We start from the raw sequence: 16,459 nt of genomic DNA on the forward strand, positions 1-16,459 counted from the left end.
AAGAAAAATAAAGGATCCTATCAAAGGTCGGATTTTATATATAGTTTGCAAATCCAAATAATGAATTGTGCTGGAGTAGCTCAGTTGGTTAGAGCGTATGGCCGTTAACCACAAGGTCGAAGTTTTTATGCTGAGCAGGTTGCATAGATTACGCTACCAATTGAAATTGGCATGGAGACAGTTTAATGATCCAATTATTTTGAAGTTAGGTAGCTAATTGAACTAAATAAGATTCTGATTGTTTGACTTTACGATAGCATGGGGATGGGAAAATTTTATAATCTAACTCATTTAAAACTTTTCACTCCTTCCAATTTACTCTCATCCTTTTCAGTACCTCTTCTCACCTCTCTAAAATTTTGATCTACGAAAAAGCAAGAGATGGCGCAGCATAACACCCTAGATCAGGACCACAAATTCCATTTTGAAAGGCTAGATAACTGAAAAGGATGAATTCTGATAACAAAATATATAACCATTTGAAGTTCATAAAGCCTTGAAAATTAAGATAGCAAGAAGAAGAAGGAAAAAAAAAGATTAAGAAATAATCTGACTTCAATCTTGAGGAGCTCTGCCCAATTCTAACTCAATTATTCCAGTTAGTGTAACTTACAAATATCAACAGAGGCAGAGTACTTCTAAAAAGTTTTAAGTATCAGTTACAGACAGTAGACAGTCAAACTAACCCAGATGATCGATAAGAGGTGTTAGAAAAAGTATAGACCAGTAACGAGGGAACAGATCATAAAATCCTCGATCAAGAAACAAAAACAAAAAGAACAGAAAATTGTACAATGCTTTTGATAGCCTTGATATGATGCATCAAGACGTCTTTTTTTTTTTTGAGGAATCACAGGTAATGTCAAAACTTCCTTCATTGATTTCATCGACTTCATGCTTGTACGCATCAGAGAAAAAGCTTGAAGGCGATGAGCTATTAGGGAATTCACACAACGGAGAAACATCAAGAATTCGGAAGTTTTTGAACCTCCATTTGTTCTTGTACTTTCTTTTTTACAATGTAAAAGGATTAGTGGAAAGAGAAGGGTGGCGACTTCCCCTTGCCCGAATTGGCTACGATTTCTTTGCTTCAAAGGAATCGGAGAAAACGGATCTTGCCCGAATTTAAAAAAAAAAAAATTCTCAAAATTTGCGGAACTTTTAATCCGGTCCGTCCGATCCGAAACGAACGGACCAGATTAAAAGCTCTGCACGGAAAAACTTCGCAGAGGATATCATTTCGCATCCCATGAGGGCATTGGAAGCAGATTTGGTGCCAAAGGCGTTCCTTGAACCCTCTTTCCCAATTTTAATTTGTAATAGTGGGAATGTTTTTGTGGAATTTACCTCTGCTACCCTATCAATTATACTGGCAATTAATATCAAATCTTTTACAATCCCGCATACTCGCAATTTTGATTGGTTGGACAAATACAGCATTTTAAATTTTTAATACATGTTATTGTTTTATTTTACATCCCTGCAACTTACCATATCAACAAAATTAGTAAACTTACGAAATTAACAATAAATTATACATTTTAACAATAAGCAATGTATTATCATATCAACAATTACAATTGATTTGCAACTTGAAGCATCAAAATTCTGCACTAATTACTCCCACTATGCCTGTTTATGTTTCAGTTTCACCACGAATTTTTTCATCTAATTCTATTTTTTTTTGTTAATTCTGACGGTAAAAAGAGTTATTTAAAAAAATGTGAATTCTGAGCCGAAAGGGGTTATTAATTTTTGTGGGTTAGAAGGTGGGCTAAGGCCTAGGTTGTTTGTTTCTTAGCCGTAACAATGATTGCATGTGCTGTGCAGTGTGCACATGGATTAAGATAATAGAGACTTAGAGAGGGACTGGTAACTTCTCCTGTCAATCTGAGAAAGGTACGCTTTATAAAGAAAGTTAAGCTGATTCCTAGAACAGGCTGTTCAAGCTGTACTTGTAGACAATTTTATGAGAGGAATGAAACTGTAAAATAAGATTCCTTTTTAAGGAGTAAAATGTGCTCAATTTCAAAAAATGAATTCTTGAGATGAAATTTTTCTCTATTCCATGGATATTCGAGATGATTTTTTTTTTTTCTTTTCCATCTCAACTTTCAAATGGTTTATGGTTTTTATCTCGGATGATATGAGGGATGTCAAATTATACTTCACCCGGGCATGTCGACCTAACTCGATCCGGATCCGAATTACTTGATGATTTAATGGGTCGGGTACAGTTCTAATTTTTTTGACCCGTCTTAAGTCCGACTGGATACGACCTGCCTGATCGATCTAATTTTGACAATATCAAAAGAGTCGTTGAGAAATGCATTATGACCCGATAATTAGTCGTTAAGTCGATCTAATTTTATATAATCACCACAAAAAATAATAGTTAATGTCAATCAAAATCTGAAATTTTGTTTAATCAAACAAAATGAAGTTCTTCACTGATAGAAATGCATTATGACCCGATAATTAAATGAATAAACTTTTACCCGAACAAAATACGCCAACTAAACATGATCTGACCTGATTCGAATATGATTCATATTCTAGCTATATATCCTTGAATGTGTGTGATACGACTTAACCCTGCCAATTAATTTTGACAAGTCGAGTGAATCATTGAGATCATACTTGTAAGCGTTAATTTAAATTACTAGTAGATAATTATAATTTATATCTGGACGTATAAGCTTAATTTTAAGTACAGCCCTGCGAAAGATATACGATCACTACAAGTGCCAATCTAAGGAACGACTCTACACAATAAGTATATTTAAAAAAAAAAAAAAAGTATTTTACACAATAACCCAAAAAGAAGTACTAGTTAATGTCAATCAAAACCTGGAATTTTGTTTGAATAAGCAAAATAAAAAGTTCATCACCAACAGAAAATAATCAAATAAGTAAAAGAAGTACTGGATTTGCAAATTCTAAAAATTCGCCCAATATTGTACATAAAATAAAAAATATAATGAATTTGCACACATAAAAATGTAGTATATCACTATACAGTTAAATAAAATAATCTAATTACTTTAATAAATAATGAAATATAGTTGTTTGGCTAATTAGTAGGTTAGACCACTAGAGAAGTTACAATATTCAGATCGCCTGTCGAAATTTTTATTTATACCGTATTAAAAAACTATGATTTCCGAAGATTTTCAAAAACACACAGCCTATAGAATGATTTGGTGGCTCCATTCTTGAGGGGGTGTAGATTGGTTTGGAGACCTCCAAGAGTAAAAAAATGTATTGTGCTATCAAATATATTTAAGTTTTTGAGGAGCCTCTAAACCAATCAGCATCCAACCCCCCTCCCCAAAAAATAAATGGAGCTGCCAAATCATTATGTAGTCTGGAAGTTTTTTAAAATCCCCAAATTGGTGTTTTTTTTTTTAATATGATATAAATTAAAATTTACAATCTGACAATGCAAAAATTTCAAATCTTTTAAAATTATTGCAAGTCGCATTAAAAATCATTTTATAAAGAGGGTTCAAATGCCTCCATGTTTTTGTGCCTCCATCTCTCTCCATCATTTTCAAAGTTCAAACAGTCGATCCGAACCGTTCAACCTAACCTCCATACTAAAACATATTTGGAGACCAAATTTTATATTTTTAGGAATTTTTTTACTATTTTTTTAGATAGGTACAAAATCAGTAAATCTGAACCATCTAAAAACAGTATTTTTGTACCTATCTAAACAAATAGTAAAAAAATTCCTAAAAATATAAAATTTGGTCTCCAAACATATTTTAGTATGGAGGTTAGGTTGAACGGTTCGGATCGACTGTTTGAACTTTGAAAATGATGGAGAGGGATGGAGGCACAAAAACATGGAGGCATTTGAACCCTCCTCTTTTATAAATCTAAAATAATGAGCTCTACGATGGGAGATAAGGCGGCCATTTTTATTAATATCCTTAAAAAAAACTTAATTTTAAAAATAACCCTACATTTAATTTTTTATTAAAAATGCCCCAACCGCCAGGCCCACGGGCGGCCCAAAACACAAGCGGAGCGCCCATGGTTGGGGCGCCCCATGGCTTTTTTTATTTTTTATTTTTATAGAGATCTTAGTATTTTGATTTGAATAATTTTGTGAAAAAAAAGTTTTCTTAATTAGAGTGTATGCCAAAAAATAAAATATTTGATATATTTACGAAGTGATGTCGTAAATTTTTATAACTTTGATTTTTTTTATTTTTATTTTTTTGGTGAACTTTGATTTTATTTGTCAGTTGGATATCACAAGTCTAAATATAACACTAATAAGGACTTGGCCTTTATTATGGTTTTTATAATATCTCCATTCTATTATTAAGCACGTTGGGTGTCCGATCCGCCAACGGCTACGATTGAGAGATGAAACTTCGGATTTGATCTTAGTTCTCCAATTACATAATTTGTCTTCTTTTGATTAAATGCATCTCTTTTATGTATAAAAGTCTAAATTTAGTTAAAAACATACCCACCACATGTACTGCCACACGATACGTTACAATTAAAATTGAATAAATTCTGAAATTTAGCGATATATTTATATGTTTCCTTATTTCTTTATTTCCATATTTCTCTTCTTCAATTGAGAAGACTCCACCTTCCATTTTCTTATTTATTGTTTCCTTATTTCTTCGTTTCTATACGGATCACAACGGAAATCATTTTTTTTTAATTTCCTTATTTCTCTTTCTTTGTTTCTATACATATTGGTGTGGGCAATTTAGAATATATTTTCAATATAAAATATATCAATGTGTGTATGTGCGTGTGTGTATTCTAAATTGGAAACAAAGAAAGAATATAAATTAGAACGTGTGTGTGAATATATATTTTTCTTATAATATGTGTGTGTGTGTGTATCCTATACATACACACGATAACACTTTTTATTTATGTTTTTTGATACCATATTATATGTTGATATTGAATTGTTGTATGATATTATTATTTGATATCATTGGTACTTAAAAATAAAGAATCATCACATCATCAAATTGTTATCAGAGATCACGATTAAAGTTAATTAAAAATACATAATCATATAAATTTCTATTAACATGTGTTTTAATTTTTAGATAATTATTATTTTCATTAATATATTTGTTTCTTATAATAATAATTATAACAAGCCCCTCACCCCTGTCCCCCCATTTATCCCCGCACTCTCTCACTTTCTTAACTGTCATATCCCCTCACTTATTTGGCTAAAAATTTTCATTTATCCCCGCATTAAATTAGAGTCATTTAATACCAATCCCCGCATTAATTATGCTTTCCTCTAATAACAATTCCCGCATTAATTATTCCTTTAAAAATAATTTCCGCATTAATTATACTGTTATCTAATAACAATCTCCGTTAATAAATGTTTATTTGTTATTTCTGAGAAGTATTTATCCATGTAACATAAAGTATTTATCCATATAACATAAAGTATTTATCATTATGTATGAGAGTATTTATCATTGATGTTTACTGTAAGTTGCAATTATGTTTGAGAAATATTTATTTATGTAACATAAAGTATTTATCCATGTAACATAAAATATTTATCCTTATACATGAGAGTATTTATCATTATGTCTAAGAGTATTTATCACTGATGTTTTACTGTAAGTGCAATTATGTTTGAAAAATATTTATCTATGTAACATAACATATTTATCCTTGTAACATAGAGTATTTATCCATTAACATAGAGTATTTATCATTATGTCTTAGAGTATTTATCATTGATGTTTTTACTGAAAATTGAAATTATGTCTGAGAAATATTTATCTATGTAACATAAAGTATTTATCATTATGTGTGAGAAGTATTTATCATTGGGTGAGGGGATTGTTTATTTAATGGTCCCCAATTATGCGGGGACAATCCGAAAAAAAAGAAATTTTGTGCGGGGATAACTGACAAGTATTTATGAGGGGATTGTTTATTTAATGGTCCCCAGTTGTGCGGGGACAATTCAAAAAAAAAAAGAAATTTTGTGTGGGGACAATTAATGGATTGATTTATTAAGTCATAAATAGAGATCATTGCATAGGAATTAATACTTTGCAAATTCAGGATAAATACTTTGATGCTTCAAGTTAAATACTAACATTTTTTGCGGAGTATTAATGATTGAGCGGCCCCCCCCCTGACTTTTTTGGTAGTTAGTGCGGGGTTTTTTGTGGGGATAGACCTGCGGGGATTGTTATCAGCATCCTTCTTATAATATGTCTCCGTTGCAACGCACGGGCACGATACTAGTATGTATAATATACACACATACACATACACATACACATACACATACACATACACATATACACATACACATATACACATACACATATACATATATACATATACATACACATACACATATACACATACACATATACACATACACATATACATATACATATACATACACATACACATATACACATACACATATACACATATACATAGACATATACATATACATATACATATACATACACATATACACATACACGTACACATATATATATACACATATACATATACACATATACATATATACATATACATATACAAAGCTACATATATACACATATTATTTTAGTAGCTCTAAACTACTATTTTAAATAAAGACCAAGTCCTTAATTAGTGTAGAGCTAATTAAGGACACAAGAATTATTGCATATTATAACTTTTATACACTAATTAAGGACTTGGCCTTTATTCAAAATAGTAGTTTAGAGCTACTAAAATAGTATGTGGATATATGTAGCTTTGTATATATATATGTATATATGTATATGTGTATATGTATATGTATATGTATATATATATGTGTACGTGTACGTGTATATGTGTATGTATATGTATATGTATATGTGTATGTATATGTCTATGTATATGTGTATATGTATATGTGTATGTGTATGTGTATGTGTATGTGTATGTATATGTATATATGTATATGTGTATGTGTATGTGTATATTATACATATATTATAAAAATCATAATAAAGGCCAAGTCCTTATTAGTGTTATATTTAGACTTGTGATATCCAACTGACAAATAAAATCAAAGTTCACCAAAAAAAAATAAAAAAAAATAAAAGTTGTAAATTATAACTTTACGACATCACTTCGTAAATATATCAAATATTTTATTTTCTGGCATACACTCTAAATAAGAAAACTTTTTTTTTCACAAAATTATTCAAATCAAAATACTAAGATCTCTATAAATAATAATAAAAAAAAGCCATGGGGCGCCCCAGCCATGGGCGCTCCGCTTGTGTTTTGGGCCGCCCGTGAGCCTGGCGGTTGGGACATTTTTAATAAAAAAATAAATGTAGAGTTATTTTTAAAATTAAGTTTTTTTTAAGAATATTAATAAAAATGTTTCTTTCCGAACCGAATCGAATCATACCCTTTGACACCCCTAGTTAGCATTTCCTATTTCGGACAAGTAGGATTCTACATGAGCTACTAATTAATATGATGTAACTGAGGAAAAAAATAAAATAAAAAGAACAATTTGATGCTGAAGCTTTACGCGATAGATACAATTATATCAAAAGGAAGGAATATCATGCATATTATATCAACTCATGCTGAATTGCTGATGTTGCAACAGAAAGGTGAATGCTTCTTTTTCTCCCTTTAGGGAGAGGTTGAGATTCAAAATTGCTAGAACCGTTAACTTTTCTCAAATTTAATCATTAGATTGGATATTATTAACTTTTTAAATTAATAATTATAGAATATTCATTAATGTGTGAGATATACCTACTTCAATGCATGGAATTAATTACTTTTATTTTGTTGATCACATATTAAAAAAAATATACTTTTTTGGACAATGTATTATTTTGATAGTATTTATTTCATTTTTTTTTTTTGAAAAAAAAAATATTTCTATTTGAAAGCGAAGCTCGAAAAATAGTCCTAGTATAAAACAAAAGGAGGAAATGAATGTGTCTCCACTCTCCACTAGAGCCTCTTTATTTTCTAAATTATATTTTATATTCAATGATAATTACTAAAGTAGAGCAAAAATAAAATACAACGGCCTATTTTTTTCTTTCTAAAATTAGGCCCCAACTTTTCAAATATTACGAGTATGTTAGAAATGTTTCAAATGATTAAATAAATTGGGATAAATTACATACTTGTCAATTAAAAGAAGATTGTAAGTAAAGAATATGGAGATTAAAATTTGACTGTTTCAAATTTATATTCAACGTATGTGTTTATTATTTTATTTAAACAATAGGGAAAATTTCTAGTGTGCCCATCTAAACTTTTAAAATAGCCAATATCTCCATCAAAACATCATAATATCCTATATCCCCATAAAAATTTGACTTTATTTCTTCCATCCCTTTTATTCATTTAACATTTTATTTAATTGTTTTGAAAATTAAATTGACAAATATACCCTTTCATTCATCTCTCCCAAATAGCATATGTCATTTTAATAACCTCAAAATCTGAAAAGCTTTTTATTTCGTCTGATTCCAGAGAATATGGGAAAGTGCTTGAGCCTTGTCCGAGTGCCTAATTAGTTCTTTGAAATTTTCTGCACATAATTAAATTTGGAAAGTTTTCGGGCTCCATTTCGGTGGTATTTGAGGGGAAAAAAAATAAAATAATTTTCTGAGGATTGAAAACGCTCAAGTTATAAGTACTTAGTATGCCTCTATTAAACAAAGGCATGAGATAAAAGTAGGAATTTTATGGTCTAAAAAATTTAGTGAAATACTTGGAAGTGTCACTGTGAATTACGTAAATGAAAGTATCCCTATGAAATACTTGACCCAATCCTATTGCATGCACTTGAGCTTGTTTAAACAAAAGAAAGGTATCTTTATTTGAAAAAAAGAAGGAAAAATTAATAGAAGCAGGTGTTGACGTGTTGTACAAGTGCTAGTTGTTGCGGATTAGAATCTATGGCTCTTGATATGCAAAAGACAAACAAGAAATATAGAAAATCTAAAAAAGTATTAAAAGGAATAGTTTAACGTAAATTTAATAATCAATATGCATCTCATCCTATACACCTGTAACTCTAATCACACAACGCAAGATATCATAAAATTTCTATTTTATGTCGTGCCTCCATTTAATAGAGGCATACCACTATACCAAGTACTTACAACTATACAAGGCGTTTTCAATCCTAAAAAAAATTTCATTTTCCCCACTCAATTACCACCGAAATGGAGCTTGAAAAATTTCCAAATCTAATTAGAATTTCATAGGACTAATTGCACATTATGACAAGGCTCGAGCACTTTCTCAAGTTCTTTGGAATTAGGTCAAGTGAAAAACTTTTCAGATTTTGAGGTTATTAGAATGCCATGTGCTATTTGGGAGAGATGAATGAAAGAGTATATTTGTCAATTCATTTTTTAAAACAACTAAATATAATGTTAAATGAATAAAAGGGGATGGAAGAAATAAAATTAAATTTTATGGGGATATAGGATATTATGATGTTTTGATGGGATATTGACTATTTAAAAAGTTTAGATGGGCACACGAGACATGAGCTATGGTGAGTTGCGAAGTAAAGTGACTATTTTACTTCACACTCATATTTAGCGATTTTAAAGTTCAAAACGTCGATCCTAACCGTTCATCTTGTTCTCCATATTGAAAGTGCTTGGAGACCAAATTTTACATTTTTTGGAATTTTTTTACTATTTATTAAGCCACTTTGAAAATTACTGATCCGGTGGTCCAGAAATTTTTACTGTTTATCCGGATTTTCAGATTTTCAAAGTGGTTTAATAAATAGTAAAAAAATTTCAAAAAATGTAAAATTTGGTCTCCAAGCACATTTCAATATGGAGATCACATCTAACGATTCAGATCGACGTTTTGAACTTTGAAAATGAAAATATTGCGCGAAGTAAAAACGCGTTTTACTTCGCAACTCACCGTAGCCCATCTCGGCACACGAGAAATTTTTCCTAAACAATAATGTCAGCTTGTCTCCTGAGCCCCAAACCCCTGGAACTATTGTTTAAATATTGTTCAAATATGAGCAATAAATTGGCCCAAATAAACTCCTGATCAGGTTTTATACAAATAAAAAATTTACGTTACTGCAGATGATTCGGACTTCGTATCTCGCGCATCTCTGTACAAAATAAGTTCCAAACGTTGATGAACTTCCATTCCATGTACTTCTATGCTTAACTTTTAAATTTCTTTGCATGTATTTTTACAAAACAAAAATTAGATGTTCATATCTATTTTTTAATTTACATATTCTTACCTTTTATATGGAGATATATAATAATAAAATAGACATAAATAAAGACCTGTCGTACCGTGTGTCTTATAAAAATTATGTATTGCTATGTCTGTATCTGAGTTGCATCAGATATGATATTCTTATCGGTATTCATGCAGCATAGCTTTCCTGCATTTTTGGCAAAAATATTTATTTTTTTAGGGAAGTTGTGAAAAATACAAAAGTATTGTCCTTAGCCACTAAGGTAAAAAACTAGTTATTGACAAATACATATCTTTTATTATCTTATTGAAAGGGACATAAATATATTAACCCTTCTAAGATTGTCAAAAGTGCATTTGAATTGAAAAAAAAATTGAACTGAAAAAAAAATTGCACTGAAAATGATAGTATTACTTTTTTATGCGTTGTCAATTTAAGTGCATTTGAATTGGAACAACAAAATGTGTGCAGTTAACTTTTTTTATCAAATATGTACAGGCAATTGTATTTAAATTAATTTAGTCCCCCTTTCCATGTTCCAACTGGACAAGTGCATTTGTATAATGATATGAATGGTATGGTATTGATGAGCAATTGCAACTTGCATGAGTGTTGACTCTCTCCAGCGGCAGTGACCTTTCCCAAGTTTAACCTCTCCCATCACCAAACGCCTCTAGACCTCCCCCAAATTATTATTATTCTAATAAATTCGAATTAATCATTATCATACCATTTATTAAATTCTTCCCATTTATCAACTCATTAATTACTCTGGTACGCCCCCGCCCCCCCCCGCCCCCCCCGCCCCCCCCTTCCAAAAATAAAAAAATAAAAAATAATGGTCTATTTTAATTGGTTACCCCTCTAATGTCATCCTAAAAAAATTTTATTTTCAATTATATCATCCTACCACATGCATCTCCTCTTTTATGCCATCATTGCACCCACAATATTTCCTTCTTCCTCGCCCAAAGGAAACCAAATCCCATTAATAGCCACCTCCTAAGGCCTAAGGATTAAAACACACAAGCATGGCTGGGCTGATTAAACACTACCAAAGATATATCAAGCGCACCAATATCCTTTCCATAGCCTTTGTAGCCCTCCTCTGCTCCCTCTCTTACTTCCTCGGCTTATGGCAACATGGCGGCTTCACGTCTCCTGTTTCCACCACCGCCGTACTATCCAGCGTTGCTTGTGACCCCACAACCGTCTCCACATCAACCGGGTTCAGTCTTGATTTTGCTGCACACCATGCAGCCAACGATTCTACCTTCGCATCACCACCGCCGAGTGATTTCCCGCCGTGTGACATTAAATATTCCGAATATACCCCTTGCGAGGACGTCGACCGATCATTACGGTTCGATCGAGATAGGTTGATATACAGAGAGAGACACTGTCCTGAGAAAAGGGAGCTGTTGAAATGTCTGATACCTGCACCAGCTGGATACAGGAACCCATTTCCTTGGCCAGCGAGTCGGGATGTGGCGTGGTTTGCGAACGTGCCACACAAGGAGCTGTCCGTTGAAAAGGCGGTGCAAAATTGGATCAGAGTTGATGGGGACAAGTTCCGATTTCCCGGCGGTGGGACCATGTTTCCCCGTGGTGCCGATGCCTACATCGATGACATTGATAAATTTATCTCTCTTCGTGACGGGACTATTCGTACTGCCATTGATACCGGTTGCGGGGTAAGTTCAATTCTATGATCTTTGTTTAATTTCGGCTTTTAATTCCTCATCTCTCTGTTTGATTGATGAATTTGGGATTGTAAGTTCGCCGGTAGTGAATTTTACGTTACTTTTAGTAAATCTTGGTAATTATGTAGTGGAGCGCTAATGGGAAATTAATGGTAACCAGAAAAGGAATTGGAATTGGGTTTCTTCAACTATGGATATTGCGATTGCGTTATTGCGCGTTGATAGATTTAGACAGTATTTAATTGGATATTCTAGTAATATATTTTATAGAAAATTGCTGTACGATACATCGTTATATGATTTATATCTAATTATGTAATGCGATTCTGAAAAACATTCTTTTATTAAGGGGGGTGAATATGCAAAAGAACCATCTATCACCAAATTTGGATAATGGAATATGACCGAATGAGTGTACACACCGCTTCCGTTACCTGACAAAAGAACAAGTAGCAACTAGCGAGTAGCTTTTGAAGAATGGGTTAGGTTAGTGTTAACTGTCCAACAACCAAACCTTTTGCCTTTTGGTACTTGGACTTTTAGATGTATGTACACTGACTGATTTTCTCGTCGGAATCTTCGGATCCGCCACGGAAGTTGTCAGAGTGTTACGAGTTGAGTCGCCAACATTTTATGATCTACTAATTTTTTAATTTTGTAGAGATTTTTTTAAATTTTACTATATACGGGTCCAACTGTCTTTGACTCGCTATATGAGTCGCAAGTCCTTACTCGGTCCAAAGAATCATGTTTCAGTTTTCTCCTTATAATAAATAAATAAAACATACGTGGCACATTTTCTCTGTGGTTTCATTCCATGTGGCGAGGCCAACAAATGCCTGATGTCGAACTCTGTCAACGAAATTGGGTGATACATTTTTACTTGGAATTTTTTTGGTTAATATGTGCTAGCAGACTAGCAGTTCAAGTGGTACAGTAAAAAAAAAAAAAAACATTTTACTCTGGAAGGAAAAATAAGTTTTTTTTTTTTTGCTCTGGAACTGAATTGTGACTAAAATAGTTTTATACTCTGTCAATTGTGAGCCTGCATGACTTTTATTACTCAAATCTAGAATAGAACTGTACCGGAACTCTGGAAGGAATCTCTTGGGCCAACCAAGGGGCTTTGGTGGTTTTTCCCCTAAAGAATCTTTTAGGATCTTAATACATTAAATTATTCAAATCCAAGGGGTATTGCTGCAAAATTCTTACCAGTAAAAATAAAATAAATTCTCGTGTAATATAAGCATGCCAGTATCACACTTAATTCAGGGTTCAACTAGGACACAACTGACATCTTAAACCTAAGACATTTTGTTTTTGTGCTGCAACTTCCCCTCCTCCAATTGTGCAATTAATTACGTGTGCCATTATTAATTATAGGTAGCAAGCTGGGGTGCATACTTGCTGTCAAGAAATATAGTAACAATGTCATTCGCACCACGGGACACACATGAGGCACAGGTGCAGTTTGCATTGGAGCGGGGCGTCCCTGCAATGATTGGTGTCATGGCCTCCAACCGTCTCCCCTATCCTTCCCGTGCCTTTGACATGGCTCATTGCTCCCGCTGCCTTATCCCCTGGCATCTATATGGTTAGTTTCCCTAACTCAATTTTTTATTGTTTGATATGTTTATTACTTTGTTCATTGAAATGCCCAGTCATCAAAATATTTGTGTTTATTATTAATTATCTCACGTTGTATCTTTAGAAGAGCTTGCTAGCTGTGCTTTTTTTTTTTTAGTTATTAAACCAAAGGCATTTTATTGAAAATTTGTTTGTGTGGACATTTCTTGAGGATCACATTTGAAGATGCTACCACATCACATAATTGTGTACCCCACGCCATAGGTCTGGGTTCTTAATTATGTTTCTAAAGTAAGCTCTTATCCTTACATATAGATTAAACTATGAAAAAAAAGAAGAAAAAAACCTATTCTACTTCACAAAAGAAAAAAGAAAATCCCTATTCCAAACTTTCATATGAAATTAACCATCCTCATTTGTGGTCCAGACTCAATACAATATTCCGGCACACCTTTATAGATTCATTAATTATTTTTAATGATACAAAAACAGATGGACTATACTTGATTGAGGTAGACCGTATTTTAAGACCTGGTGGCTACTGGATCCTGTCGGGACCGCCCATCAACTGGAAGAAGCACTGGAAGGGATGGCAGAGGACTCAAGAGGATTTAAACAACGAGCAAAACCAGATTGAAAATGTGGCAAAGTCGTTGTGCTGGAAGAAAGTCCAGGAGAAGGGTGATCTTGCCATCTGGCAGAAGCCAACCAATCATGCCCATTGCAAGATTAACCGAAAGGTCATCAAGTCACCTCAGTTCTGCAGCACCCAAAACCTTGATGCTGCCTGGTAATTTGATTTCAGTTTTAAACTCATTAATTTGGCTTAACATTGTTCTTTTTTTATCTTGGATGCCAATTTATTATTTCAGAACTATATATCAATCTGGTAATACAATAGACATTTTTTTGATTTGGTCCTTATTATGATTTCTGTTTTTAATTTAATCAGGGCTACAATGCAATGTCCCTGGCCAGCCTTTAGCCCATTTTTTTTTTTCAAATGTGTACATAGTTTGGCATATTTTCCTGGAAGCAAGTTATATAACTGATTTCATCCCTGAAAATTGATGGAACCACATAGTATTTGCAATTTATGGTCTAGGCTTATCGACATTCTATGAACTGCACATTTCCTAATTAAGTTCAATATATAGGTACAACAAAATGGAGCCGTGCATCACCCCACTGCCTGAGGTGGCAAGCATTGATCAAGTGGCAGGTGGGGAACTAAAGAGATGGCCTGAGAGATTAACTGCAATTCCACCAAGAATAAGCTCAGGAAGTGTGGAAGGAGTTACAGCTGAGACATTCTTGCAAGATACAGAGCTATGGAAAACTCGGGTTGGCTATTACAAAAAATTAATTAGTCAACTGGGTCAGAAGGGCAGATACCGAAATTTACTTGACACAAATGCTCAGTTTGGTGGATTTGCTGCTGCACTTATAGATGATCCGGTTTGGGTCATAAACATGGTCCCCACAATTGGGAAGGATACGCTTGGTGTGATTTACGAGCGGGGCCTGATTGGGTCTTATCAGGACTGGTGAGTTCATGTTTTTGCATCAAATATATTTGCACTTATTTTCCCCAATTGGCAGGGCTTTTTTTTCATTATCTTATATCTCTGAACAATTCAGGTGTGAGGCGGTGTCTACCTACCCGAGGACGTATGATCTCATTCATGTTGATTCTTTGTTGACCCTGTATAAAGATAGGTAATACAAGAATTAATTAGTGGCACATCTATTTTTTGCATTATGTTTTCAGCCATAAAAAGTTGCAAAAATTGACATTAGGAGATATAAAAGGAACTCATGGTTAAGCACATCGAAGAAATCTCACACTTACAAATTGAATGATATGCACCATTAAGGAAACCCCAGAAGAATGCATTAGAATGTAGTTCTACCATTAAAAAAACTTCTGGAAGAATACAATGTCACCATTAAAGAACATCAGAAGAATGCAAAAAAAAAATTCACCATTACACTTGTATCCAAATCCCCAGTTAGTAGCATAAAAATGTGCATACCAAGAGATTGATGATTAATTTTAACCATTTTTAAATTTTACAAATAATATTATCATACAATTAATAACATTATGGGAAACTAAAAAGAATTAATATGTTTGGTTTGTGTATCAGGTGTGAGACAGAGGATATGTTACTAGAGATAGATAGAATATTAAGGCCAGAAGGTACAGTTATATTTAGAGATGATGTAGATATTTTGGTGAAGACAAAAAGCATTGCAGAGCGAATGAGATGGCAGAGCCAGATTGTAGATCATGAAAATGGTCCCCATGTCAGAGAGAAACTTCTCTTGGTTGTGAAAACATACTGGACAGCTGAGGATCAAAACCAACCTCAATAGTTTACCATAATTAATTTCTTAAAAATTGGCATGTTATCATGGGACCTTATTGCATGTTTAGTATATTTTTTTTCCTTTCAATTTTTGTTTCATTTTTTATAATTCTTTGGAGCTTAGTAGCTATAAACAGGTAATAATTTACATCTCTAAAGAAAATAGGAGCGATTTTAAAAATGGGTCTACTATTGAGAATAAAGTTTATCCTAGTAGCTAATTAAGACATTAATGTGAGAAGCAACATGTTTGACATCCACGAAGCGGAAGGTAAGAGATCGGGGGTGAGACTCACCTCTGCACAGTAATCTTACACATCGATTTGGGATGAAGATTGTCGTCAAAAATCAACACGGAACTGAGCTTCTCTCCCCTTTCAATAGTGTTCGTTCACTTCTGCTTCCTCTCCGGTTTTTCTCTTCTAGAGCAAGTGAAACAGTTGGGTAAAAATGGTCTGCATATTCCCTTTTGGAAAGGACTGTAAGAAATGAGATTATTTGAGAATTTTGACCCTCATATCATTATAAAAAAAAAAAGAATTTCCTGTTAA

General features: G+C 33.0%; 1 protein-coding gene across 1 annotated transcript; it reads left to right on the forward strand.

Moving 5' to 3' along the window:
* The first annotated feature begins 11,139 nt into the window (after positions 1-11,139).
* Positions 11,140-15,997, forward strand: LOC144561943 (S-adenosyl-L-methionine-dependent methyltransferases superfamily protein). The gene is made up of 6 exons (XM_078311051.1): positions 11,140-11,940; positions 13,333-13,543; positions 14,029-14,326; positions 14,694-15,083; positions 15,178-15,255; positions 15,687-15,997. Exons 1-6 carry the CDS (start codon positions 11,278-11,280, stop codon positions 15,913-15,915), a joined length of 1,869 nt encoding a protein of 622 aa, XP_078167177.1. The 5' UTR covers positions 11,140-11,277; the 3' UTR covers positions 15,916-15,997.
* Positions 15,998-16,459: the final 462 nt, after the last annotated feature.

The sequence above is a fragment of the Carex rostrata genome, chromosome 11, assembly GCF_964058835.1.
Source record: "Carex rostrata chromosome 11, lpCarRost1.2, whole genome shotgun sequence".
Classification (NCBI taxonomy): Eukaryota; Viridiplantae; Streptophyta; class Magnoliopsida; order Poales; family Cyperaceae; genus Carex; species Carex rostrata.

What these genes read in the sequence shown, in the direction of transcription:
- LOC144561943 (XM_078311051.1), top strand. Translation starts at nt 11,278, where the DNA reads ATGGCTGGGCTGATTAAACACTACCAAAGATATATCAAGCGCACCAAT. An exon ending in TATCCCCTGGCATCTATATG is followed by an intron (nt 13,544 to 14,028) that starts GTTAGTTTCCCT and finishes ATACAAAAACAG; the next exon opens with ATGGACTATACTTGATTGAG. An exon ending in ATTGGGTCTTATCAGGACTG is followed by an intron (nt 15,084 to 15,177) that starts GTGAGTTCATGT and finishes TGAACAATTCAG; the next exon opens with GTGTGAGGCGGTGTCTACCT.